Raw genomic sequence first — 26,415 nt, forward strand, 5'->3', positions numbered from 1 at the left:
TCTCTCCCGTTCCTGTGGGAGTCTGTTTCCTTGATGGCACTTAGTTCTTTGTTTGGTCTTACTCTATCCCACAGAAGGCACGGAGATTTTTGACTCTTCACTTCTGGGGAAGCTGGAAGCATTAAGTAGGCTATCTGGGAACTCTGGATGGCCCATCGGGCCTGCCAGACTCGTTTCTGGTGATGAGGCAGGGCCAGCCATTATGCTGGGCGGCCCACAGATGCTGGAAAGTGGAGGGCTGTGTTCCCGGGTACAGACTCTGCACCCCAATTACAAGCTCCCCGGGGGCAAGCGTGCTTGAAGCCCAGTGAACAGCCCCGTGTCTGAACAAAGGGCGAGTGGATACTCACGGTAGACAGACACGAGGTTGTACAGGGCCCAGGTGGCCCAGTGCTGGCTGACAGGGGAGATGCCCTGGGGAAGGAGGCGAAGAATTGGCTCAAATGACCTGTAGAGAGAGAGGTCAGGGTCACTTCTGCGGCCAGGGGTTGGGGGAGTGCCTCCTGCCTGCCGGAGAGCTCTCCTGCCTGGAGCGCCCTACACACAGCCCACGAGCAGGCTAGTAGGCTGCAGCGGAGGTGGAGGCGGAGGCATCAGGCCCTTCAGGCTCCACGAAGGGAGCTCACTCGGGAGAGAGGTCAAGGGCAGGGCCATGCAAGGGTGGCAGGAGGGAAACAGATCAGGTGGAGAAGAAACAGGGGACCTCGGCAAGGAGGAGAGAGCCGGTCTTGGGGAGGCAGGGAGAAGTACCCTGAGAAACAGAAATGACACCATACTTCTTATAGTGGCCTTCTACAGGCCATCTGGAGTCATGGTCCCAGAGCCTGAAAAATGTACGTGCAAACCCCCTGGGCCAGTGTTTCCACCTCATGTCTCCTTGGGAATGGCAGTCACCAGAGCACAGACAAAGCCACAAGCACAAGCCTGCTCCTCCCAATATGGGATTTCTTTTCCTTTCTTTTTTTTAAGATTTTATTCACTTGTCGGAGAAAAAGTGTGCACAAGCATGGGGAGTGGCAGGGAGAGGGAGAAGCAGGCTCCCTGCTGAGCAAGGAGCCCAATGCGGGACTTGATCCTAGGACCCTGGGATCATGACCTGAGCCAAAGGCAGACGCCTAACTGACTGAGCCACCCAGGCGTCCCCCAGTATGGGTTTTCGAGGTCAGGGTCAATCAGTACAAGATGGTCGATCCACACCCAGAAAGTGACCCAGTCACGACATGAGGAGGGAGACCTATACCTTGTGGTTGCAAATCCAGCCACAAGACAGGAAGACGTGACGCCCACTGCACTGCCAAGAATGAAGTTGGTGCAGAGGGTAACTCCTAGGAGGGGAGGCGCCAGACTGTGAGCAGAGGTTCTTTGGCGGAGTGAGCTCAAGAATGGTTTTCGTGGGAGTCCCGCCTGGGTGGTTCAGTCGTTAAGCGCCTGCCTTCGGCTCAGGTCATGATCCCAGGGTCTTGGGATAGAGCTCAGTGTCCAGTTCCCTGCTTGGCAGGAAGCCTGCTTCTCCCTCTCCTACTCCCCCTGCCTGTGTTCCCTCTCTCACTGTGTCTCTGTCATATAAATAAATAAAATCTTAAAAAAAAAAAAAAAAGAATGGTTTCTGTTTGGTTCCCTGGTGCATACTGGTATTTTCCTCTTCTTTTCTCCTCCCACAGATAAACCGTCTCAAATGCTTGTAAACGGCTTCGGGTACACACGGGTGTGTATGTGCAGGAAAGGTACAGCCAGCCTTCCGGGTGAGGTGTGTGCTGTGCGGGGACTCATCCCGCAGGGGATGAGAGGAAAGGCCTTGCTGGGAACAAGCATCCCCCTCGGACCCCTCTCAAGCACCCCTCCCTCCCAGCGCCGCTCCGCACCTGTAATTGATGTTTCTCCGAGAGTTGATGTCCCAGCTCTGGATGGCGGCCCACATGCGCTCCTCTACCTCCTCCCGCTGGGGCTCACAAATGCCCCATGCCTCAGGCCCATCGAACATGATGTGGGAGAGGACGCCGCAGGCGTTGTACGAAACTTCGATCCCGTCAGCCTTGCTCTCCAGCAGGTTGCTGCCAAGGGGAGAGAAAACTCCCTCCAAGTCCCTCTTCAGACACCAGCTGCTGGGCCCCAGCTTACAAACTGGATGCCAGAGGTGTTGCTGACTTATTATCCGTACCCAGCGATTATTCTAAAGATCTGAGGTTGCTGAAGACACAGCGACAAGAGGACCATTTATGGCGGCTTGAGGGAAACCCCTTGTAGACGGAAGGTGACATTTCTAACAGAGATCTAGGCAGAGAGTGGTTGCTGCAACTGAACACAGACTACAGCCCTGAGCATCCTGGCAGCCAAGGCAAAAAGGGAAAGGGAAGAAATACCAACCTGAAGACACTGATGAACTGGGAAGTCATCAGCTGCGGCCGTAGCTCCTTCACCTCAGCCACATTCCCCAAGAGTCCTAGCATGTTCCGATGCAGTTCCTGCTTCTCTGGGAATTCCTGGCAAAATGAGAGCCATTGGGGCCATGTCAATCAGTACTTAATTAGTGGCTGGTATGTTTTTAGTAAGTGTCTGGTACCGCTAACCTAGAAACTTTATGGGTATCTGGCCATTGCACCTAGACAAAGAGGGGGAGCAACATGCTGTCCTCACACCTTCTCCTGCACCGAGTACAGTGTGGGGTACGTACCATATGGGATTGAAAAGGGTAGGGGCCCCTTGCTACCAAATCAAAGGCTGAGTGGAGATCTGACCTATAAAACTCCAAAGAGGATAAACACGGTTCTATTTGCCAAAAGCTCAAATATGAATTGAAGGGAAACTTCGTAGAAACTACAGCAAGAAAATGAAGGATGAGTTTTATCTATTTCTTATAATTGCTACCTTTATTTATTTATTTATTTGTTTGTTTAAAGAAAGCTCTATGCCCAACGTGGAGCTTGAACTCACAACCCTGAGATCAAGAGTCAGTCATATAAATGCTCTCCCGACAGCCAGCCAGGTGCCCCAAGGATGACTTTTAAAAGACCATCCTCGGGGCGTCTGGGTGGCTAGTGGGTTAAAGCCTCTGCCTTCAGCTCAGGTCATGATCCCAGAGTCCTGGGATGGAGCCCCACATCGGGGCTCTCTGCTCAGCAGGGAGCCTGCTTCCCCTCCTCTCTCTCTGCCTGCCTCTCTGCCTACTTGTGATCTCTGTCTGTCAAATAAATAAATAAAATCTTAAAATAAAATAAAATAAAATAAAAGACTACATCTTACTAGACAGAATCCTATCCAGCTGACATCCCAGGGAATCCCGGCCAGACTGCGGGCAGCCGGAGAATCGCTGGGAAGAAGGATGGGACTGGGCTTTCCCTCAGAGCAGGGCTCTGAGACAGGGGTGGGCCTGTGAGTTGGCCCCCACTGCCCTTCTGTGGGAACCACGGGGGGAGGAGCTGCTGACGGATCTGGGGGGCGGGACACCTGGGGCAGAAGAGTAGCCATGTGAGTGGTCAAGGAGGCTCCACCACTGGAGACGGGCAGTACCTTCAGGCAGTCCAGAAAGAGCTTCATGCCATTGAAGTTGAGGAACATCTCGCAGTTGTCGGGAGTCTCGTCCGTGATGTTCCACAGGGCGCTCCAGGAGAACTCCATCACCTGGTCGCACTGAAGGGAGAGGATGCCTCAGCACAGCTGGCCTGGAGGGCCCGCAGGCTCCTGGCACCCGTGAGGGCGCCCCCTCACAAAACATGGGTATCCTCCAGGGACAAACCAGCCCCTCTTGAGGGAGGGGAGGGGCGGAGGAGCTTCATGAAGGCTCAACTTACTATCTTGTCCAGCAGCTTCTTCTGAATCAGCTTCAGCATGGTCTGTGGGCAGAGAAGAGAACTTGCAGGGGGCAGGGCTCAAGAGGTACTGTGTCCCCCAAGACCAAGACGGAGAGAGGGGAGCCAGCCCTTCCACTCCTGGCTAATGCATCCTGACAAGACCGAATGTACCTATCTGGTCCGGGGGGCCTGCAACCCACAGACGTGGTCCCTAGCCTCGGGAGGCCTGGGGGCTGGTCCAGCTCGGGCCTGGCTCCCTGTGTAGCGCTGGGCCTGGCCCTCCCCTCTGTGGGCTCCAGCCTCTCCATCCAGCGCGAAAGAGGAGGAGACCAGACGCTCCTTCCTCACTCTTCCCTGCTACCTTGTGCCAGGCCCCACTCTAGAAATTGCTGGGGAAGTCATGATGGAAGGAACAAGCATAGTGTCTTTCCCTGCAGAACTCACAACCCAGTGGGGAGGCCGACATTAAAAAAATAGTCCCTCAGACACTTATTTAACCCCAGTGAGAAAGACCTAATAGGGGACCTGGTCTGAGGAGCCAGGAGGGGCTTGAACAGTGGGACCACATGCACGGCTGCAGCAGCCGGGAGAGGATGCCAGAGTGTTCTGAGCGGAGCAAATCTACGGGGACGTAAGCTCCATTCAGGAGCAATGAGAAGATTTTTCTTCTGGTCTAGCCTAAATCCGTCATGGGGCGGGGGGCTCTGGAGAAGGGGCAGCCCGAGGGCACGCACCACAACGAAGCCCATCTTGCCCACGGCCTCCTTGTGGTCGTTGTCCACTTGGCAGACCAGGGCGTTGCACAGGTGCACGGCGATGCGCTGGATCGACTCGTCCTGCCTCGTGGGGTTGAGGATGCTGAGCAAGAGCTCGTTAACTCGGCGGTACTGGAACTCCAGCTCCTCAGGGATGCTGAAGTTACAGAGGGTCAGACAGCAGTTCCGCTGGACCTGGGTGGGATGGGAGACAAGGGGAACACAGTCAGGGTTGGTTGGACTCAGGAGCTGGACTCCAGGGGCACCCTAGAGGCGTGAGATCATCTGGAGCTGTGGTGGTCCAGGAAGGCTTTCTGGAAGAGGAGACTCCAAGGCTTTTTTTTTTTTTTTTTAACATTAAAAAAAAAGTTAAATATAATCTTCATACAGAAGAGGGCATAAAACACAAATTTATGGTTTTACGAGCATTTATGAAGCAAAAAAACCTTTTTTGGCAACCATGGAACCCCCCACCTGGGTCAGGAAATAGAACACTGGCAGCACTCAGAAAGCCCCGCAGGTCCCTTCCTGGCCCTCAGTCCCTCTCCCCATAGAGAAAACCACCGTCCTTGCGAGTCCCCACGGAAGGTTCTCCAGCATCTTGCTTACTCTTGTTTACCACAGGTTTGTAAGAGCAACTATGTCGTCATGAGCAGCTGAAAAGCATTCATTTGTTCACTGTATCACGGTCCTTGAATTTATTGGCCCATCCCACCATTGGTGGACACCCGAGGGGGCTTCAGCGTGTGGTAACTTCAAACGATGTCTCATGCCTCCATCCTGGCGTCCGTGCACAGTGGCTTCTGGGTCACACGCGGCATGCATGTCTTCAACTTGACCAGGTGACACCAGACCGTTTGCCGAAGTGGCTGCAGGGTCTACAGTCCCAATGGGCAGAGCGGAAGGCCTCACGCTGCTCAAGAGCTTCAATTTCTTTTTTTGTTGTCTGTGGGCTTTTTTTTTTTTTTTTAAAGTATTCTTGGAGCATTTGCCTGTAATTTAATTTCCTTCCATCCTTTCTCAGATTTTGGCAGATCACTGTACTTCAGTAATTATGTAATTTAGAGGGTGTATCACTCTTAGTTAGCTCTTTTTTCCCCCTCAAATACACATACACTTTTTAATCTGAGAAAAAATTTATTTCAAATTACAAGAGACAATACTTACTGTAAAAAGTTCAAATAGTAGTATTTGAGAGAAAAGTTAAAGTCTCTCACTTTATTCCCCAAAAGTAATCACTGTTAAAAGTTTGGTGCATGTCCTTCTAGATTTTTCTAACATGCAAATACAAATACATATCTGGGGGAGAGGTGAGGCAAAAAAGATATTATACACACTGCTCTAAAACCTTTCACTTATCAACATGCAGTGGACATCTTTCCACATTAGGAACGCGCAGATTTGCCAGAATATCCGATTGTGGGGGTATGTTACTTTTCCAGGTCCCTATAGCTAAAACGTTCTGGTTTCCTCTAATTTATTTTTATTTACTTATTTTTAAAATTTTATTTATTTTTTTGACAGAGACACGGCGAGAGAGAAAACAGAAGCAGGGAGCATGGGAGAGGGAAAAACAGGCTTCCTGCGGAGCAGGGAGCCCGATTTGGGGCTCAATCCCAGACGCTGGGATCATGACCTGAGCCGAAGGCAGGCGCTCAATGACTGAGCCACCCAGGCGCCCCTCCTCTAACTTATTTTTAATTAAAAAGAAAAGATGTGATCTTTTTCCTCTAAAAAACATTTGAATCATGGAATACATGGGCCCAAAGATCAATGCATTTACAGTTTTGGCAAATTCGGCCAGTTGGCCTCCAAAAAGATGGTACAATTCCTACCTCAGCAGGGAGAAGTATGCAAAAGTAATCTCCCCTGACCTCTGTCAATGTTGGGGATCCTCGGTCTCTTGAGATAAAATGTGGTACCTCACCATTTTAATTTCCATTTCTTTGATAGAGTTTATGAATTTGTTTGGGAGTCTTCAACTAGCAATTTTGTAAAAAAAAAAAAAAAACAAAAAACACCAAACCAAAAAACAAACAAAAACACACACCCCTTTTACCTGATGATAAAATCAATCTCAAGGTAGAAAAAGGTTGCTCTAAAGTCTGGATTTGGCAGGCAGGGGAAAGAAGGCCTTCTCACCCCTGCAGAGACTGTGTCTCTACCGTAGCCTTTCTGGAGGATAATTCGAGAATATGTCCCAAATGCTTTAAAAATACACCTACCCACTCATGGCACCGGCAATGGCAATTTTAGTCATGTATTTTAAGGATTATCAATTGAGTAGAGTCAGGAAAGCCTTCTTTGAAATAGCAAACAAGAAAAAAGTCACCTAAATGTTTGACCATGGGGGGCCAACTCCATGACTGCCACCTGGGCCTGTGGGGCAGCCTGGCCTGCTACTCTGTGGGGAAAGGGCCTGGCCACTGTGTCCCAGCTCCAGCACACGGCTGGCGCCCCAGTGGCTTGCCCTGGATAAGGACACTGAGCATTAGGCTGACAATTCATTTTGTAGTTAACACATTTTCTCTTTCTTTTCTTTTTTTTTTAAGATTTTTTAAAAAAAGATTTTATTTATTTATTTGAAAGAGCAGAAAACCATAAGCAGGGAGAACAGCAGGCAGGGGGAGAGGAGAGGCAGACTTGGGCTGAGCAGGTAGCCCAAGGTGGGCCTCGATCCCAGGACCCTGGGATCATGACCTGAGCCCAAAGCAGATGCTTAACCGAGTGAGCCACTCAGGCGCCCTGACACACTTCTGTATCACGGTTGACCATCAGACAGCCTGAAGGTTAGGGGCTCCAATCTCCTCCCCACCTACCACCAAGCAGCTGAAAAGCCACCTGTAACTTCTGACTCCTCCCAGAACTTCACCACGAAGAGCCTACCTTTGACTGGAAGGAACCCTTCCTGATAACGTCTATAAGTCAACTAACACGTTTTGCACGTGATATGTGTTACATATCGTAGTCTTGCGATAAAGCTAGAGCAAAGACAGTGTAAGGAAATCATTAGGAGGAGAAAATACACTGACGGTGTAATCTGTATTTGTCAAATAAAATCTGATCCAGGGGCGTCTGGGTGTGCTCAGTCCGTTAAACGTCCAACTCTTGATTTTGGCTTAAGTTATGATCTCAGGGTCGTGAGATCGAGCCCCGTGCTGGGTTCGGTGCTGGGCGTGGAGCCTGCCTAAGATTCTCTCACTCTTTCCCTCTGCCCTTCCCCCACTCCTACTTGCTCTCTCTCTTTCAAAAAAAAAAAAAACTTTTTTGTTTTTTTAAAAGGAGCACCTGGTTGGCTCAGTCCGCTGAGCATCTGACTCTTGATTTCAGCTCAAGTCATGATCACAGAGACATGGGATCAAGCCCTGCATTGGGTTCCTAAATAAATAAATACATACACATATAAAATCTTTAGAGAAGAATTTTGCATCTGAGTTGAAACCCATGTGGTTCAAGGGTCAATGGTGCTTGAATCTGTTTGTTTTCTAAGCATTAGATGTCTTACTTTTGTAATTGGAAAAGAGACATTATTTTAGAAGTTCTGTTATAGAAATGTTTGTTGATCTGAGAGATATTCACATTCATAAGACACTGTTGTAATAAAAATCCACATCATGCAAACAGTAAGTGCGGAATGAACCCATCTACTAAATAAACATGCACAGGCGAAATCCAAAACAACAGGTGTCCAACACCAACAGTGGCTCTCTGTGTGGAGGGATTACGAGTGTTTTTTTTTTCTTTCTGTCTGTAATTACAGTTTTTCTAAGGTCAAAATTTTTGTGACTTTACAATAAAAGCAGCTATTGGAAAACAATCCCCTGCCGGCAGAGTGTTACTGGGCAGAAGGGCCGAGGAGTCCACATGAGCAGAGGCCCAGAGACAGGAAAACAGGGTCCCTGGGCGGGGGGGGAGTGGCCATGGGGGAAGGACTAGTCAAGTGGGGCCAGGTTACAGGGTCCCGAATGCCAGGTCCTAGAGTCTGGGAGGGATGCCACGGGTAAGGGGGGAGGTGACTGCAGCAGGGGTGGAGGGGGGCTGCAGTTCAGAGCCAGGCGAAAAAGGGTACAAACAGGCTTGGCCCCCCGAGGGCCCAGGACAGTGAGGCTGGCACACAGGGTGCGCAGGGAGAGGAGGGGCTGGGCCTGAGCATGCAGGGCTGGCACGGGTAGGGGGCTCACCGTCACCTCCTGGTAGGATTCCATGCCATTCAGCACCACCTGGATGACCTGCCGGCGCAGCTTGACGCTCTGCTCGGAGCGGTACTCAGAATTGGTCAGGTAGAAGAGCGCAGCGCTGCCCGTGACCTGGATGTTCTTGTCATACTTGTGGCACTTGAGGGCTGTGATGACCAGCTGTGGGAAGACAGGGTGGGCCTGGGTTGGCCAGTCCTGTTCAAGCCGTGCCAGGCCAGGCCTAGGGCTCTGCCAGGGGGCTGGGACAGTTGCTCTGGGGCTCAGCTTACCCCGATCCTGTTCCCCGAGAGCAGAAGTGCAGGTGGGGGGCAGAAGCTAGACGGGGCCACAGGTCTGTGGTAAGGTCAGTGCTGGGACAAGCTAGGCCTGGGACTCGGGGGTAATGGTGCTGGGGGCCTGGGGGTGAGGAGGAGGTGGAGAGGAGGGACACGCCTCAACCAAGTCCAGCGCCTGCCAGCTGGGGATGGGCAGGAGGCTGAGGCCCCCCGGGGTTGAGGCTGACCTTCAAGGCCCGAAGCAGCTGGTTGCAGCGCTCGATGCGTGCGATGTCAAAAAGCAGGTTGATGGCCCTCGAGGTGATCTCAGGCCTGTGCTCCGTGTAGGCCTCTATGGCATTCAGCACCTGCTCCTCATTTTTGTCACCACTTACCTGGAACGGAACATGCTCAGAGGCACCCGGAAGAGGCCAAGTGGTGGGATCCCCAGACCCCAGGGTCATCTCTACTCCCAGGGCAGACACCGTGGGGCCCCCAGCCGACCCCCTTCCCTTGTCCCAGGGCCCCCTATTCCTCCCCTCCCCAACTCCCTCTCTCACTTTGTAGGCAGGAATGTGTGTGAGGCGGCACAGGGAGGTCTCAAAGAGCCCGAGGAACTGCAGTGGCCTCTTCAGGGCCCGGAAAGGCATGATGCTGCTCTTGGAAGGCTCAATGCTGGGAACAGAGGGTGCTGGGGTCAGTGGCCTGTGGACTGGGGCTGTCCTGGGTTCAGGAGGGGTTCTCCCTGGGGGTGGCTAGGCATTTACTTGGGGCCCTCTTCTAGGCCTTCCTGCCGCATCTTTTGGGACACAGACCACCACCTCCTGACGGAGAGGTGGCAAGGTCACACTGTATAACATGGGGGATGGGAGTTACTGTTGCACCCATCTTTGGAAAATACTATGTGCCCTTCTAGTGAGGACTTGTCACCCTTGTGTAAAGTCCTAACGATCATCAAGGGACATGCCCATCAACCTAGCCCCGTGAATGCACAGCTGGGGCTAGGGCCCATAGTCAATTACAGTTGGATCGGTTTGAATCTGATCTCGGTCTCTCAACCAACCAGGCCAGGAAGCAACCTATGTTCTGGGATACCTAAAGCAAGGGAGACGCTGCTGGCCATCCTACCACCACCACCGTCGCTAGCCAGGCTGAGGGTCCTAATTCTCTGCTCACCCCTCAAGCTTACACCTTCCAGCCTTTGCTGTATGCTGTTCCCTCGGCTGGAACACCTTTCCTCTGGCAAACTCAGGAGCTTTCAGGATAACCTGGATGCCATTCCTCCTTCTTCTTGATCCTCAGGGCAGTCCCACAGTCCTGCGCCTCCCCTACCACTGTCCTGATAAGGACTCCTTTGTCCCCACTAGCTCGAACAGACTCAACAGGGCAGGGCCTGGTTCGGTTCTTTATCTCTGGCACCCAGCACAGGCCCTGGCTTGGTCAATGCTTGTTGAATGACACCCTGCTGGCAACCACCATGGGTGGGTCCCCACCTAGTCTGCCCCGCTTCCTCGTCCATCTTGGAGATGCTGCAGTTTTCCAGGATCATGTGGCCAGAGATGTCCAGGGACATCAGGTTCCCCAGCTTTTGCACAAAGAGGCTCAGCACCTTGCGAGTCAGCTTGAACTTGTAGTAGCTGGAGAGGCGGTCTCGGGAGATGTCCAGGTGTCTGGAGATTGGAGTGGGGGCCACAGGTCAGGAGCTGGACATGGGCTGGGGCTGCCTCAGAGAGCCCCGCTCCTTCAGCCCATGGCAGGGAGGGGAGAGCCCCTCCTTCCCACAGCTGCTCCAGAGCATTCTGGGGAAGAGCCTGCTGGCACCCCAAGGCCCTGAACAGCCCAGATGCAGCCAAAACACTGGGCTTAAGGAAGGGGACTGTCTCTTCCAAACCCATCTGTGCCCGGCTAGGGGCTTACAGACCTCCGGGACTGGCGACCCCCACCCGCCCCTAATGAGCTCTGGGCCAGCAGCTCACCGCAGCTTGTGCAGCTGGACGATGACCCGGATGTGGTCGTCTGACAGGTCCATGTTGTAGAGCACAAGGGACACCAGGCTATCTTTCCACTGGGTTAGGAAGGCCGCGTCGCTTGTCTGGATGCCCGAGAGGTCCAGGGCAGCCAGGGAGCTGAGTGGCCGCAGCAGCGACTCCACAGGGACCCCGTCGATCATGCGACCCAAGTTGAGGAAGCGGAGGCGGCTAAAGCCCTCGAACGTAAAGTCCTTGACCAGCACCTGGCAGGTGGGGTTGACGAGGCACTCGTCTTCACAGCCCCCTGGGTTCTCCTCCTCATAGAAAATGTTGGCACAGCCGAAGAGGCTCAAGGACACCAGGGTGTGGCTAAAGCTCCTTAGCGTCTGCAGACTCTTGGCGGACAGCTTCTCGCAGTTGGTCAGGTACAGCTCCACCAGGTCCTGGGAGCAGGGACAGCTCCGTCACCACCACAGCCCACCAACCCCCACCTCTGGCGACCCCCAGGCCCGAGCCCAGACCACAGGTGGGCTTCAGGAGGGGTGTGTGCAAGGTGCGGGGTGCTGTATTCTTGTCCCGGAGGGGTCACTGATGCTCTCCGGCCGGCCTCCCCATGGCCGTCCCCACTGGCTGGTGACGTAGGTCTCACCTGCTTGCGGATGGCCTCCAGGTCCTGGTCCTGCACCAGGTCCTCGCGAAGGTGGATCCGGGTGAGGCGGGTGCTGCGGGGGTCCGAGAAAAGGCTGAAGAAGCTCTCATGCGGCTCAAAGTTGCAGGCGGCATTGACCAGCTCCACGTACCTAGGTGGGGAGGGAAGCCTCGCTAGCGGGAGGGGCTCAGGGGCCTTTGACCTCCCTCAAGGCTCTGCACTAGCCCTCCTGTCCCTGAAACCTTCCCTTGCCACCCATCAGCAACTCCCATCTCTTCTAACCCCTGTATCCTCTAACAGCATCTGCTTGGACCCTGACCGCCCTGCAGGTGACATGAAGATGCTCCCCCAGGCACTAGGACAGCAAAGATAACAAAGCGGTCTCTAATCAATAGCAAATCCCAAACACTTCCTCCCGAAACCCGTAAGCATCTGTAACAAATACAGGCATCCGCACTCCTCGTCTTTCAGCAGGCTTCGGTTCCTGATCGGGCCCCTCCCGGGACCCTTTCCAACAGGAAGATTAAACCAAGGGGTTTGACATTCCCAGCTGGGTCCAGGCCAAACACTGAATAAAACCCTGTTTGAGATCCCAGTTGATACAAGAATCCTGGTCTGGTGGAAGAGGCTTGGGAGTCAAACACTGGGCTCTGAATCCTGGCTTGGCTGTTTACTACTTGGGCAACTTCACACAAGTAATGGAACTTTGCCAGAATTTAGTTTCTTCATCTGTAAAATGGACATAACTCAGGTCTGCAAAGGGTCCACGCGAGTGGCTGAGCCACATCAAATGCCCAGAACATGATTACAAGTCGGGCTCCGTGCTGGGGTCACACACAAGTTCCCACTCTTTCTTCTTTTTTTCAGATTTTATGTTTTTAAGATTTATTTATTTGAGAGAGAGTGCAAGCGAGCAGAGGAGGGGCAGAGGGAGAGGGAGAGTGAGAAGGAGACTCCCTGCTGAGTGTGGAGTCCAATGTGGGGCTTGATCTCACCGCCCTGAGATCATGACCTGAGCCGAAATCAAGTCAGCCACTCAACCGACTGAGCCACCCAGGCGCCCCCTATTTTATTTTATTTTTAATTATTTTATTTTTAGGGGCACCCGGGTGGCTCAGTCGGTTGAGCGGCTGACTCTTGATTTCGGCTCAGGTCATGATCTCAGGGTCCTGGGATAGAGCCCTGTGTCAGGCTCTGTGCTCAGCAGGGAGTCTGCTTGGGGTTCTCTCCCTCCCTCTGCCTCTGCCCCTCCCGACTGTGTGCTCTTTCTCTCTCAAATAAATAATCTTAAGAAAAAAAAGATAAGGGGTGCCTGGGTGGCTCAGTGGGTTGGGCCGCTGCCTTTGGCTTGGGTCATGATCTTGGGGTCCTGGGATCGAGTCCCGCGTCGGGCTCTCTGCTTGGCGGGGAGCCTGCTTCCCACCCCCCCTGCCTGCCTCTCCGTCTACTTGTGATCTCTGTCAAATAAATAAATAAAATCTTAAAAAGAAAAGAAAAAAAAAAAGATCATATTTTTAAATAGTCTTCACACCTAACGTGGAGTTCAAACTCACAACCCCAAGATCAAGAGTTGCATTATTCTCCACGGACTGAGCCACCCACAAGTTCCCACTTTTATATGCAACTGTTTGATCTAACAATTTCTCTTCTGGGGATCTGGACTGACCTCCCTGAAGTGAGTGAATGCATATCCTATTGCCAGGAGCCTCTCATAGTGGGGAGTTCCTTGGAGGGCCCAGATACAGATTTTCTGAATGATTTGATCCCTGGTCATGGGTCCATTCTTTACAGTGTACCAGTGCACGAACGTGTGTGTGGCTCTGCGCACACACAGAAGTGTTTATAGGCACAGGCATGTGCACATAGGCACACGGAGGAGTCAGAATTCCTTTGTTTATGTGCACGTTTCTTTAAGATTTTATTTATTGAGAGAGAGAGTAGAATGAGAGAGAGAGAGAGAGTAGAGTGAGAGAGAGAGCATGAGTGGAGCGGGGAGAGCAGCAGGCAGAGGGAGAGAGAGAAGCAGACGCCCCACCTCAGCAGGGAGCCCAATGCGGGGCTCGATCCCAAGACCCTGGGCTCATGACCTGAGCTGAAGGCAGACGCTTAACTGACTGAGCCACCCAGGCACCCCCTATATGCAGGCTTCTATACTCTCTCATAGATATAATGCACACTTGCAGTCACACACTCAAACATACCCCATGCTGCAGAAACCCACGTGTATATACGCCCATTCCTTCACATGCACACCCTTCCACACACATACCAATGTGTACACATGTAGCTTTATGGTTATGAATATACCAGTGTTCTCCATACCCACAGACACCCAAGTCCATGCACACCCCCCCCACACGTGTGTATCCATAGCCACATTCCTGCATGGTGCACACCACGGTCCCAGAGCTCATGCTAAGACTCGTGCCCATGCCCCAGCCCCCTGCCCGCTCACTCATTGACGAGCCGGTCACAGATCTCGCTGGGCAGGAAGATGTCTGGGTGGAGCCGCAGAGTCTCCTTGTCCAGCAGGTAGCCCAACGTGCCATCCAGGTTGCGCAGGCAGAAGTCAGTGCAGAGGGCCATCAGGGACTCAGGGGTGTCGGACGCCATGCTGGGGGGCAGGAGGGTGGGCCAATCCAGGACAGGAGCCCCTAGGGGCAGCAGTGACTCCCAGCACTCACAGGGTCATTGGCAGAACCACAGCCTGGGGAACAGGAAGAAGCTAAGTGAGCCACAACCACCAGCTACCCTATGCCCACTCTCTGAGTAGGGAAACTGAGGCCCCAAATGTCACACTCAATTGAGCAGCTTAGCAGAAACATGCCCCAGGGCTCCTGTTCCCTTTCCTGGTCCTCTCTGCTCCGCCACTAGCTGTGTGTGATTTGACCTGCGAAGAGCAGGGGCCTTGTCCGGACATGTTTCTGCCTTTACAGTATCCGTGGGCAGACGTGCATGTGTTGGGGACTCAATGCTTGGTGAGGATAACGGGGCTTTCTTTAACAGCTACACTGGGGCATCCCTTACTGTGTAACCTAACCGGTAAACAGTAGTCACCGTGTGAACATTCAGTATATGCCAGGCCTTCATAGACATGCTGTCATTGAATTAAACTGTGTATGATTAAGAATGATTAATCATTTCTCCCAAGGGAAGTGAAAATATACGTCCACATAAAAATCATACATTCATGTTCACAGCGGTACTATTCGTAATAGTCAGGAAGTGGAAATTACTTTCCATCAACTGATGCCCGGATAAACAAAAATGGTCTATCCTTACAACGGAATGTTATTCAGCCATAAAAGGAATGAGGTATTGACACATGCTACAGCATGGATACCTTGAAACCGTTATGCTAAGTGAGAGAAACCAGGCACAAAAGGCCATATGTTGTACGGATCCATTTACACACAGTGTGTAGCCAGAAGAGGAAACCCGTAGAGTCAGAAGTAGATTAGAGGTGGCCTAGGGCTGAGGGCTGTGAGGCATAGGCAGTGACTGCTAACACTACGAGGCTTCTTCTAGAGTGATAAAAATGTTCTAAAATTGATGATGGTGACAGACACAGAACTCTGAATATACTAAAAACCAACAAACTGTCTATGTTAAATAGCTATAGCATATGGTTTAGGAATTGTAGCTCAATAAAACGGTTATTAAAAAACTAAAGTCAGGGGGCGGGTGCCTGGCTGGCTGTCAGAAGAGCATGTGACACTTATAACATCTCGGGAGTTATGAGTTTGAGCCCCATCTCGGGCGTAGAGCCTAAACAAACAAACAAATAGGTAAATAAAGTTGGGACCCTTGGCTGGCTCAGTTGGTAGAGCATGTGACTCTTATCTTGAGGTCATGAATAGAGATCACTAAAAACAAAATAAATAAAAACTAAAAAAAAAACCAAAACCCTAAAGTCTCCTACTATCTTCATGACCTTGAACTAGGTAAAGATTCCTCAAATAACACTCTTGAGGGAAAAATGATAATCCAGTCTGCACTGAAGTGAAGAAACTTCTGTTCATATATACACAAAAATTAACTAAGATGTGGGTGCTGGGTGGCTCAGTGGGTTAAGCCTCTGCCTTCGGCTCAGGTCATGGTCTCAAGGTCCTGGTATCGAGCCCCGCATCGGGCTCTCTACTCAGCAGGGAGCCTGCTTCCCTCTCTCTCTGCCTACTTCTGATCTCTCTCTCTCTGTCAAATGAATAAAAAAAATTAATCTGAGATGGACCACAGACCTATATGTGAAGGGTAAAACAACAAGACTTCTATGGGCGCCTGGGTGGCTCAGTGGGTTAAGCCGCTGCGTTCAACTCAGGTCATGATCTCAGGGTCCTGGGATCGAGTCCCACATCGGGCTCTCTGCTCAGCAGGGAGCCTGCTTCCCTCTCTCTCTCTCTCTGCCTGCTTCTCCGTCTACTTGTGATCTCTCTCTGTCAAATAAATAAATAAAATCTTTAAAAAAAAACAAAACAAGACTTCTAGAAGAAAACACAGAGTCTATCTTGTGACTTTAGAGTAGGCAATCATTTCTTAAACAGTTCACCAAAAAACCCCCGAAACCATAAAGAGAAAAAAATTGTACTGCCTTAAAATGTACATCAGTCATCAAAAGATATAATTAAGAAAGAGAAAGGATAAGCCATTGACTAGAAAATATTTCCAATAATATATCCAACAAACGACTCATATTCAGAATATATAAACTCCTTCTACAAATCATTCTTTTTTGAGTTTTAGCAATTTTGAACTGGATGGTTCAGTCAGTTAAGCAACTGTCTTCAGCTCAGGTCATGATCCTGGGTCCTGGGAGTGAGCCCTGCATTGGGCTCCCGGCTCAGCAGGGAGCCTGCTTCTCCCCCTCCCTCTGCTGCTCCCCCACTTGTGCTCTCTCTCTCTCTCTCACTCGCACACACACATACATACATACATACACATTTTAGCAACGTCTACACCCAGCATGGGACTTCAACTCACAACCCTGAGATCCAGAGCTATATGAATGCACCACTGACTGAACCAGCCAGGCACTCCCAAATTGATTTTTTAAGATTTATTTATATGCAAGCGAGCAGGGTGAGGGGCACTGGGAGAGGAGAATCCCCAGAAGACTCCCCACTGAGCATAGAGCCCCACACAGGGCTTGATCTCCCAACCCCAAGATCACGACCTGAGCTGAAATCAAGAATCAGACACTTAACTGATTGAACCACTCAGGCAACCCCCGGAAACTCATTTTTTAAAAATTTTTTATTAATTATTTTTATTAACATATAATGCATTATTTGCCCCAGGGGTACAGGTCTGTGAATCGTCCGGCTTACACATTTCACAGCACTCACCATAACACATACCTTCCCCAATGCCCATAACCCAACCACCCTCTCCATACCCCTTCCTCCCAGCAACCCTCAGTTTGTTTTGTGAGATTAAGAGTCTCTTATGGTTTCTCTCCCTCCTGATCCCATCTTGTTTCATTTTTTCCTTCCCTACCCTCTAAACCCCCCACTTTGCCTCTCAAATTCCTCATATCAGGGGCGCCTGGGTGGCTCAGTGGGTTAAGCCTCTGCCTTTGGCTCAAGTCATTACCTCAGGGTCCTGGGATCGAGCCCCGCATCAGGATCCCTGCTCAGTGGGGAGCCTGCTTCCCCCTCCCCCTCTGCCTGCCTCTCTGCCTACTTGTGATCACTCTCTCTCTCTGTCAAATAAGTTAATAAAATCTTTTTTAAAAATTCCTCATATCAGAGAGATCATATGATAATTGTCTTTCTCTGATTGACTTATTTCGCTCAGCATAATACCCTCTAGTTCCATCCACGTTGTTGCAAATGGCAAGATTGCATTTCTTTTGATGGCTGCATAGTATTCCATTGTGTATATATATACCACATCTTCTTTATCCATTCATCTGACCCCCAAACTGTTTTTAAAAGGACATAGCATCCTACTAAAAAATGGGCAAAAGACTTGAACAGGCATTTCATAAAGGATAGAGAATATATGGAAACATATGTAAAAGGGCTCAGCCTCATTAGTACCTGTGAAACCACAATGAGATCCCATTTCCACCCACCAGAACGGCTCAACTGGAAACAATCCAGGCAATACACCAAGCTTGTGCTGTGGTGACAATGGAACAACGGGGTGTCACCCACGCTGCGGGTGGGAGTGTCCATTGGTGCAAATTGACAGTGTAACGGGATACTGTTCGACACTATGTACCAAAGCTGAGTATGCACACGTGTTCCATATTCAGCAACCCCACTCCTAGGCACACACCCAACAGAGATGCACAGAGATGTTCCCCCAAAGACACAGACCAGAATGTTCATAGCAGCGTTATTCAGAACAGCCAAAACCAGAAACGAACCTGAACGTCCCGGACACTAGCATGAGTAAGTTCGGTACACTCATCCACGAACTATTAGGGGCAATGAGAACACACAAACTACTGTTAACATAACAGCTTGGATGAACCTCCCGAAATTAGTGAAAGGAGTCAGATAGAAAAGAGCATATATCGTATCATGGATCAAATGAATCCAATCACGTTTTATTCCATTAAGTTAAAAAAAAACAAAAACAACAACAAAAAACGAACAATCTGATCTGTGATGGTAGAAGTCAAGACTGAGGTTACTTTGAGGATTTGGCCAGGTGCCGAGAAGCTTCTAGTCCCACATCTGAGTGCTGGGTATACAGGTGTGTTCACTTTGTGAATATTCGGGAGCTGTATACCATGGTGTGCGATTTTTTAAAAATGTATATTATAATGCAGTAAAAGTTAAGAAAATGGCCTAGACACCAAAAGGGGTCCACATTTGGAGGGGACTGGGGTTCAGTTAAGTGATGCTCTGACAGTGTAGGTCCTCAGCGACAAGTGGCTGAGACAGAATGAAAACGGAACCTTCACATTCAAATTGAATGACCAAGATAGAAAACAATCAACCATTTATAGAACCGAGGAAAGTCGGGAATGAATCCCAGACCATCTTCCTACCAGAGTCTGTATTGGAAAGGGCGGGGGAATAGGCAAAAGGAACCCATGGTATTAGAAATCAGGATAGCGATTCCCTTTGCAGTGACACAGCGATGAGAAGGCGGCAGTGGGGCCTCAGGGACAGGTGTGTCCACCTGTAGACATTTATCAAACTGTCCCCTCATGCTTTCCAGGCCTTTCCCTAGCTACATTATACTTCAATAGCTTCTTTTCTTTTTCTTTCTTTTTAAGTGTAGGCTCTGTCATCAGATAGATCTATGTTTCAACCCAGTTCTACAATTCACTGTAAATTACTTAACCTCTCTGGACCTGTTTCCTCATCTGGAAAATGGGGATGATAATTCCCACCTTATGGGGCTGCCGGAGTAAATGAGATGTCGGGAAATTCTTGGTCTCAGGCTTGATGAGACTGAGTACACAAGAAATGCTGGTTATGATCCCATCTTGCAGATGAGAAAACTCAAGCCCAGAGAGGCTCCTCTGTCCAAAGTGGGATTTGAACCTGGTCTCTCGGACTCCATCACATCACCCCTTGGAGAGCTTTGAAGGAGTCTGGGGCCCAGCACTGCCCCTGGCTTCCTGGAGCCCCCACGTCCATATCTGAGCCTTCAGGGCCACTCTGGAAATCCTATGGGCGGCCCCAGAGCCCCGTGCCTTCTGGAATCACAAGGACTAAGTTCCAGCACCACCACTCACTAGCACCAGTGCTCTGGGAGGTCGGGAGTCAGGCCCACCCAGCTTCCAGGCCCAGCCCTGCTGCTTCAGGGCAGATGAACTTGGGCAAGTGTCTTCACCTCTCTGTGCCTCGGTTTCTTCTCTAAAACAGGGAGCACTGTGTGAGGATAACATGGAGTATGCGAAGAGCTTAGCCTGACACCTGGTCGGTGGTAACTGCTCCAGACAAAGCAGCTACTGTTACAATCACGATTACCACCATTGCCACCATCATTGCCTTCTCTGCCTCACCTGCCCTAGTCCCCAACAGAGCACCATCTGCTCCTGGCCAGTTGCAGGCCTATGCTCCCCAGGCCTGTGGTGCCCGCTGTCCCACTGGCTGTGGGCCACCCTTGATGGAAGACACAATAAACAGGCTGCCTGCGCACTGGGCACGGCCTTCCTTCACCTTCATTCACTTCCAGATCTTCCCTAGGCAACAGGAGCCCAGGGAGCACCACTGGCAGGGAGGAGCACCCCGCTGGCAACCGAGTCCCCTCTCTTCAAGCGGTCACTCAAGGCCTCCTGAACCGCAGCCAACCTTCTGGCCCACTTGGTGCCCACTGGCCCCTACAGCAGCCGGCCTGGCCTCCTTCGTGGTACTGGCAACAGGTCCTAAGCACAGGGTCACCTTCAGACCTTTGCTCAATTTGTTTTCTCTCAACCAGGAGCATCCCACTTCAACGAATTATCCCACTTTCTATTCTAAACACTACTCCTGCCGCCCCCAAAACACATCTGCGTCGCTCCTCCACGAGGCATTCCCGCCCACACACGCACCAGCCCACACCACCTCTGAACGCCCCTTCATGACTGCTCCCCGTACATCTCTGGCCTTAGTATCGACATCGCTTCCTCTGGAAGCCTTCCCTGACCCACCAGGGTGCTCCCCGCCATGTGTGCCCATGGCCCCACTGTGACAACTAACACTTTGAACTAATGCTGGTTTAGTGATCAGGCTTCCTGGCCAGATGGCCGGTTCCATGAAGGCAGGAACCAGGCCGTCTTGTGGGGCATCGCCTTGCATTGAGGCCCGGTCACTTCTTCACCTACTCAGCAGCTGTCTATCGAGCACTGCGGGTCCAGTGGTGAGCGAAACTGACAAGGTCCTTGTCCTTATGGAGCAAACTGACTCTGAGGGAGACAGACATCCACCTAAGCAGCACACAAACCCCATGCCATGTCACTGGGACCAGGGTTCTGAAGGAGAAGAAGGTACCTGGGGCTCTGGGTGCCTCTGTCAGGGGACCTGCCCTGGACTGGGGAAGTCATGGGCAAGCTTCCTTGGAAGTGACATTTCAGCTGCAACTTGAAAGATGAGTCATAGTTAACTCTGCCAGTGGGGAGAGAAGGGAAAGGCATCTCAGGAGGAACAGGTGTGCACAGACTGAAAGTCCAGAGGGTATGGGATGCTGGTGCCACAGGCCCAATTCCACAACAATTTGCTGGACAAAGGAAGTGATGAACCCCTGTGCAGGCCTGCTACATTTAGGGTTTCCACATGTGACCTGTGGAAGGGATGAGAGGGGCTTGCAGGTTGAGGCAGAAGTGGCAGGCACCCAGGGGACAAGGCACACCCTGTACCTTCCCTGTCCACTGTGCCAGGACAGTAGAAGGCCCCAGTGGCCACAGACAAACCCTCACCACTCTGAACAAGAGAGCAACGCGATGGGTTCTGCCTTTTCTACAGGACTGGTTCCAGCTACCCAGCTACCCACCAAGCCCTGACTCTGCTCCCCAGTGGGAAGAAACACCACCCTTTCAGCCACTAAGGTCGCCCAAAGACAAACCAGGCTGATAGTACCATCTGCTAACCACCCTTGGACAGTGGGACCCTGCTTCTTGGGCCTGGGGTGAGCTGGAGGAGCAAGGGGCCATCCTCATCTTGGCACAGAGGTGGAGAGGCCTGGGGCACCCTGCCTCTGGCACCCCCATGCAGTTGCCATCTCTACCCTCCCCACGTCCACCCCCGAGGGCTCCTCACTCCTGCAGCAAGCACTGGCCATCTGGGATTCTGGCAACTGGGGACAGAGGGAATTCTGATTCTGAGAGCACACCACACGGTAAGAAGAACTCTGTGTCTTCCTCCCTCCCTTCTCCAGGAGGTTCTTTACACTGGATCCATCTTGAGCTCTGACATGGGGGCGGGACAGGGGGGAGGGAGGCGGGGAGCAGAGGGGAGAAGGCAGAAAACAGAAGCAGTGACCCCGTAGCCTCCACTCCGGACCTGGGGAGCACTGAGCCCCTCATGCTTTAGTGCATACAGTTCCTTATTTAACCAACAAACCACATTCCCCAGGATCTGGTACTTGAAGCTAATTGACACTTGTATAACAATTGCCGATCACCCTTCCCACAGCCCTGTAAGCTCGGGGAGGAGGGGAACCCAGCCTGCTTGCAGGCTCCAGGATCCTTTGTGCCAGCCTGTGCCTGGCACACATCAGAATAAAGGTTTGCCTTTGCCCTGACCTCACTATAGCAGCTGAGGTATTGACTACTGACTGTTACCCCATTTGCTGATGATGACACTGAGGGTTGCCTGAAATCACAAAACGGATGACAGGGGACACGATCCTAAACCAAACCCGTGCACCTCACCGCACCATTGGGTCTTCTGTCCATGCAGCCCGAGGGCTGGGGGGTGGGGGTGGGGGACAGGGGACTATGGTCCAGAGGGAACATGGGACCCCCACAGGCGACCTGACACCCCGCCAACAGAGAGGCTGGGGGGAGCCAGAAGCTTCAGTCTCGGAGCAGTGCCCACCCCGTGAGATATTAACCCAAGAGCCGGTGGAGGGGGGAACTCAAACAAATACCCTATTTACAGAAGGTGGAAGCTTTCCAGGAAGGAGCAGATCCCACGCCAGATATTGGGTGGTGGGAAGCCGCTGGGAGGGGAGTCAGGGCAAGTGCCAGGGTCTCTCAGGGGCCAGGGTGCAGGCCAGGGGCAGAAAGCATCCTAAAGCGTCGCCTGCTTGGTTGCCCGCCTACCCAGCCTACGGCGCCTAATCCACAGAGTGGGTGACATTAAGAAAATGCAGAAATATAAGGAGGCAGGGACACACCTTCCTGCTCCCTGGTGCCATCTGGAGGCAGAGGGGCGTTGCAGAATACCTGGGTTCCCAGCTTGCAACCAAACTTAACCATCACACACAGACTGAGCACCATATACCAGGAACTCTAAGTACTTGAGATCCACTAGTCCGTTTAATTCCCTCAGCAACCACATGGAGCAGGAGTTATTAGAATCTACAACATGCAGATGGGCAGCTGAGGAGTGGCAAAGTAATCCGCCATGGACTATGTACGGTTCAAGGGTCTATCTGTCCCTAGACACACACAAGCAGGTGCGCCTCAGTTCCAGACCCAAAGTGCCGAGCTTTCCATGCATGTTCTCACCAGAGGCACAAATAACCTAGGAGGGACACATTATTTTGTTTTCCAAATGAACAAACTGTGGTTCAAAGATGTGTGAGGACCTGCCTGAGGTCCCCCAGCAAGTGCCTGGCTCTCTTCCCCACGACGCTATGGGGCAGGAACTCTTTTCCTCCACCTCAGATCTTGTTTCTGCCCAGGAGGCTCCACTGACTCCTTAAAACTCTACATGTCCTCAGGCACCGAGCACAGATGATCTCTTACCGCTGGTAACTGTGCTACAAGCATGTGTCATTTTGGCCACGCGACTCAAAGCTTCTTGGCGGGGACCTTGTGTGATCCATGGAGGCTCCACGACACAGTGAGCCTATGGCTGGTTGGTGGCAGATGAAGGAGCCTCAGCTACACGAGATCGCCAAGCGATATTTACCAGCCTCCGTACTCATCAGGGTCCTTATCAGTCAACATGTGGCGAACAGCACCTACCTTGGGGTTGCTGGGGAGATGCCATGAAATAATGGCAAGGAGGTGGTGAGCAATCATTATGGAGTGATCTCCCAGGAATCATGCCTGGCGAGAGCCTTCTGTTCATTCTGGCAGGTTTCCTCCTGCCAACCAACAGTTTTAGTGATTGAGCCAGATAAAGAATGACGGTCCCCAAACCGATGACCCAGCAGGGGGCCCTGAAGTGGCATTTCAGGAGTCAAGTACAGCTGAGACACGCTGACGACGGCAATAATAACAAGAACAGATCTTTGCCTTTGTAAAGAGCTTCAAAGTGCACCCAGTGCTTTCATGACTGGGGTCTCGTTTCATCCTTCCAACAGCCTTCAGCGTTAGAACACAGATAGGAAAACTGAGGACCACATAGGCGATGGAACTTGCCCAAGTTCACAGTGAGCCAGATGCTGAGCTGGGGCTTGAACCCAAATCCCCAGGTGGCTGATCCTAGGTTCTAGCCACGATAGCTGCTCGAGTAGGCTGGCTCTCGGCATCCAAGCGCTCTGACTTTTCATTCTTAAATCATCTGGCCCAGTCACCCTGTTCAGCTTATAACCCAGGTCTGATGATATAGTCCAGGCTTGGGGGGTAAGGAGGGAGAGCAACCGTTGTTCTGCTCCCTATAAGGCAGGCTGCAAAGTCTCGGCCTCTGCTGGGTACTTCTTGGATTAATATCCCCCATCAGCAGATCTGCCACACGCACCCCGACCGCATGTCTGAGGCCAACACAGACTGCCCTTCCCAACCTGTCCTCACGTCACATTTATGTCAACACCATCATTTTGTCAATTTTACGTGGTAGAATGGGGATTTGCTTTGCTCTTTTTAAAAAGCCATCATCTTCTAGTGGCGCCAAGACCAAGCTACCATCCTCCCTGTAGGATATGCAAGCATTGTTGCCACTGAGGGGTGACAGTAAGTGTCCACTGTGTCTCCCCTCACTCCCACTGTTCTCCAAAATTCTACTAGCTCAGGGAGGAAGCCAGAGCTGGTGGCACCACCAGCTGGTGCTAAAAAGAAAGGCTTTGAGGTAGACACATGTAAACAGTTCCTCCTCATGGCCACTGCCATCATCACAACTGTTAGATACCGAGCGCTTAATCCATGCTAAACAGTGCACTAAGCACTTCAGTGTGTGATGTCCCTCATTAAGCCCAACAGCCCTATTTTACAGATGAGGACACCAAGGTGATCCCTTGCCCGAGTTCTCACAACCAGGGAGCAGCTGCAAGACCTGATTTACCTATAGTGCTCTATGGCCGTCCTTTTTGTCTTAATTCCACCAGCGGTCACCACAAAGATGGAAGAAGATCACTTATAACACCAAGCCAGAGCATAATGGCTATTTGTCATCTGAAACAACTCTATATTTTCTCTGACTACCATGTTTGTACAGATCTGAAAGAGTGCTCCTTTAGATACTCCGGGACCCTGCATCACAGGGACAGCCCCTGACATTCTCCCCACCATTATCTGGTTCCCACTCTTCCCCTCCTCCAGTCTTATTGTCTCCTTATTGTTTCTTAAAACCATCGAGTATATTACCTCATGACCTTTGCACTTGCTGTTGAATGCTCTGCCCGTAGACGGATGCATGGCTTCCTCCCTCCCTCCCTTTGGGACTTTGCTCAGATATCACCTTATTAGAGACCTTCTCTGATCAATGTCGCCACAAAGGTGACTCCACTCTCTGGCCCTTGCCATGGCCCTTCCTGCTTTATTTTTCTCCATGACACCCTACATATGTTTCTTATTTTCTGAATGAAGCAATGAACAGAAACAAAGACCCCCTCACCACTGCAACCACCTCTTGCTCTAAGCATAGCCTCTTGCTACTCTTTTAAAAGCTGCCTTCAAAGCTCATTCTAACCATTTTGAACCCTGAAGAAAAACATTCTGTGGGAAAGATGAAAGGGGGTGTTTTTCCCTGTGGAAGCACTAGGCCTTCCTCCCTCCCTTCAAAGCCAAGCGCGCCGACAGGCACAGGCCAAGACTGGAAATCTTGGATCCCCGGTCCAACGAGCTGCTAAGTCCATTTCCACACACAGAACTAGGGTAGCCAGCAGTCAGTTTCACTTTTAACTCACCCATCAGGCTCCCCTGGCCCTCAGGTTTGCAATCCCAACCCATCCCTTTCCCATCCTGTTGGATTTCCTGCACCTTGTCATCCCTTTGGGGGGCCGTTCCAGAATCCACGCCGTCCCCGAGCTCTCAAGCATTGCTTTGGAGGAACTTAAGCTCGTCCAACAGGTAGGAGGGGCAGAGGCCAGCCCTTTTTGCCCGATATCGATCCCCCATTTTGTAGGGGCATCCGACAGGGCGTCATTTTCTTTCTGGAGGAAGGGAGCTCAGTTTTAAGGGCACGTTTCTCAAACCTGGCAGCAGGGGCAGAGAAGGGAGCCCTCCACCACTGGCAGAAAGGGACCTGTGCAAGAGGTTGCAGCGGCAATACCCAGGCGCCTGAGGCAGAAGGGAAAGGGGGGAGGACGCGGATAAATACCCTGGGCACCGGGAGCCGACAGGATGCTTGCTTCCTCTGCGAGGAAAGCCGGGGATGTGACCCGAAGGAATCGGGGGCCAGAGCGCCAGGGAGACAGGGAATCTCGCCAGGTTAGGGCCGGGGTCTCCGGGAGACGGGGGTCGGCGGGGCGGAGCTTGGGATCCCGGGGACTGGAGCCCCGCGCAGGAGGGGGTCGCGGCGGGGGAGACCCCGCGGCCGTTACCTTGCCCTTAGGGCTGCGGGCGGGGCTGAGGGCCGCCGGGTGCTGGCTCCGGGGCCCGGCCCCTCCCCCGATCCGGCTCCTGAGGCTCGGAGCCTGCAGCCGCCGCCGCCTCCGCTGTCAACAAACCCCGGGCGCGTCACTTCCGGGGCCGCCCCTTAGCAACAGCGAACGGGTTCCCCCGACGGGTCCCGCGGCGAACGAGGGCGGCGGCGGCCGAAGGTTCCGGGGCGCGCGGCGGCTCCTCTCCCGGCGGGACCTCGTCTGCGGGCGGCGGAGTGCGGGCGGGCCCCACCGGGCCTCGAGCTCGCTGCTCCGGGTGCTCCCTGGCTGCGGGGAGACCCACCGTGTGACCCCGGCTTTGGGGCCCGCTCTGGCCCGCGGGCCGGCAGAGCCCGGGCAGTGGTGACGGGCAGGACGGACTCCACCTCCCGCGTCACACCGACGTCTCTCTGCACGCCGCCCTCCCCACGCCCCAAGCCCATTGAACGTC

The 26,415-nt window shown here is 52.1% G+C and overlaps 1 protein-coding gene across 3 annotated transcripts in view; it reads right to left on the reverse strand.

Moving 5' to 3' along the window:
• Positions 1–26,065, reverse strand: part of ZER1 (zyg-11 related cell cycle regulator) — a 30,361-nt gene extending 4,296 nt beyond the window's left edge. Inside the window, exons 1-14 of one of the 3 annotated variants that reach the window (XM_047698658.1) lie at positions 25,926–26,065; positions 14,068–14,319; positions 11,613–11,763; positions 10,970–11,406; positions 10,487–10,663; positions 9,554–9,668; positions 9,242–9,388; positions 8,731–8,898; positions 4,523–4,738; positions 3,789–3,830; positions 3,508–3,627; positions 2,365–2,480; positions 1,863–2,051; positions 351–448 (exon numbers count right to left, since the gene is read on the reverse strand). In XM_047698658.1, the coding sequence (XP_047554614.1) occupies positions 351–448; positions 1,863–2,051; positions 2,365–2,480; positions 3,508–3,627; positions 3,789–3,830; positions 4,523–4,738; positions 8,731–8,898; positions 9,242–9,388; positions 9,554–9,668; positions 10,487–10,663; positions 10,970–11,406; positions 11,613–11,763; positions 14,068–14,225 (2,134 nt within the window). In that variant the 5' untranslated portion in view covers positions 14,226–14,319; positions 25,926–26,065. Of the gene's footprint in view, positions 1–350; positions 449–1,862; positions 2,052–2,364; positions 2,481–3,507; positions 3,628–3,788; positions 3,831–4,522; positions 4,739–8,724; positions 8,899–9,241; positions 9,389–9,553; positions 9,669–10,486; positions 10,664–10,969; positions 11,407–11,612; positions 11,764–14,067; positions 14,320–25,702; positions 25,840–25,925 lie in introns of those variants that run through there. The other 2 variants (XM_047698656.1, XM_047698657.1) reach the window with 2 other exon arrangements.
• Between the last annotated feature and the right edge of the window lie 350 nt (positions 26,066–26,415).

The sequence above is a fragment of the Lutra lutra genome, chromosome 13, assembly GCF_902655055.1.
Source record: "Lutra lutra chromosome 13, mLutLut1.2, whole genome shotgun sequence".
NCBI classification, from domain to species: domain Eukaryota; kingdom Metazoa; phylum Chordata; class Mammalia; order Carnivora; family Mustelidae; genus Lutra; species Lutra lutra.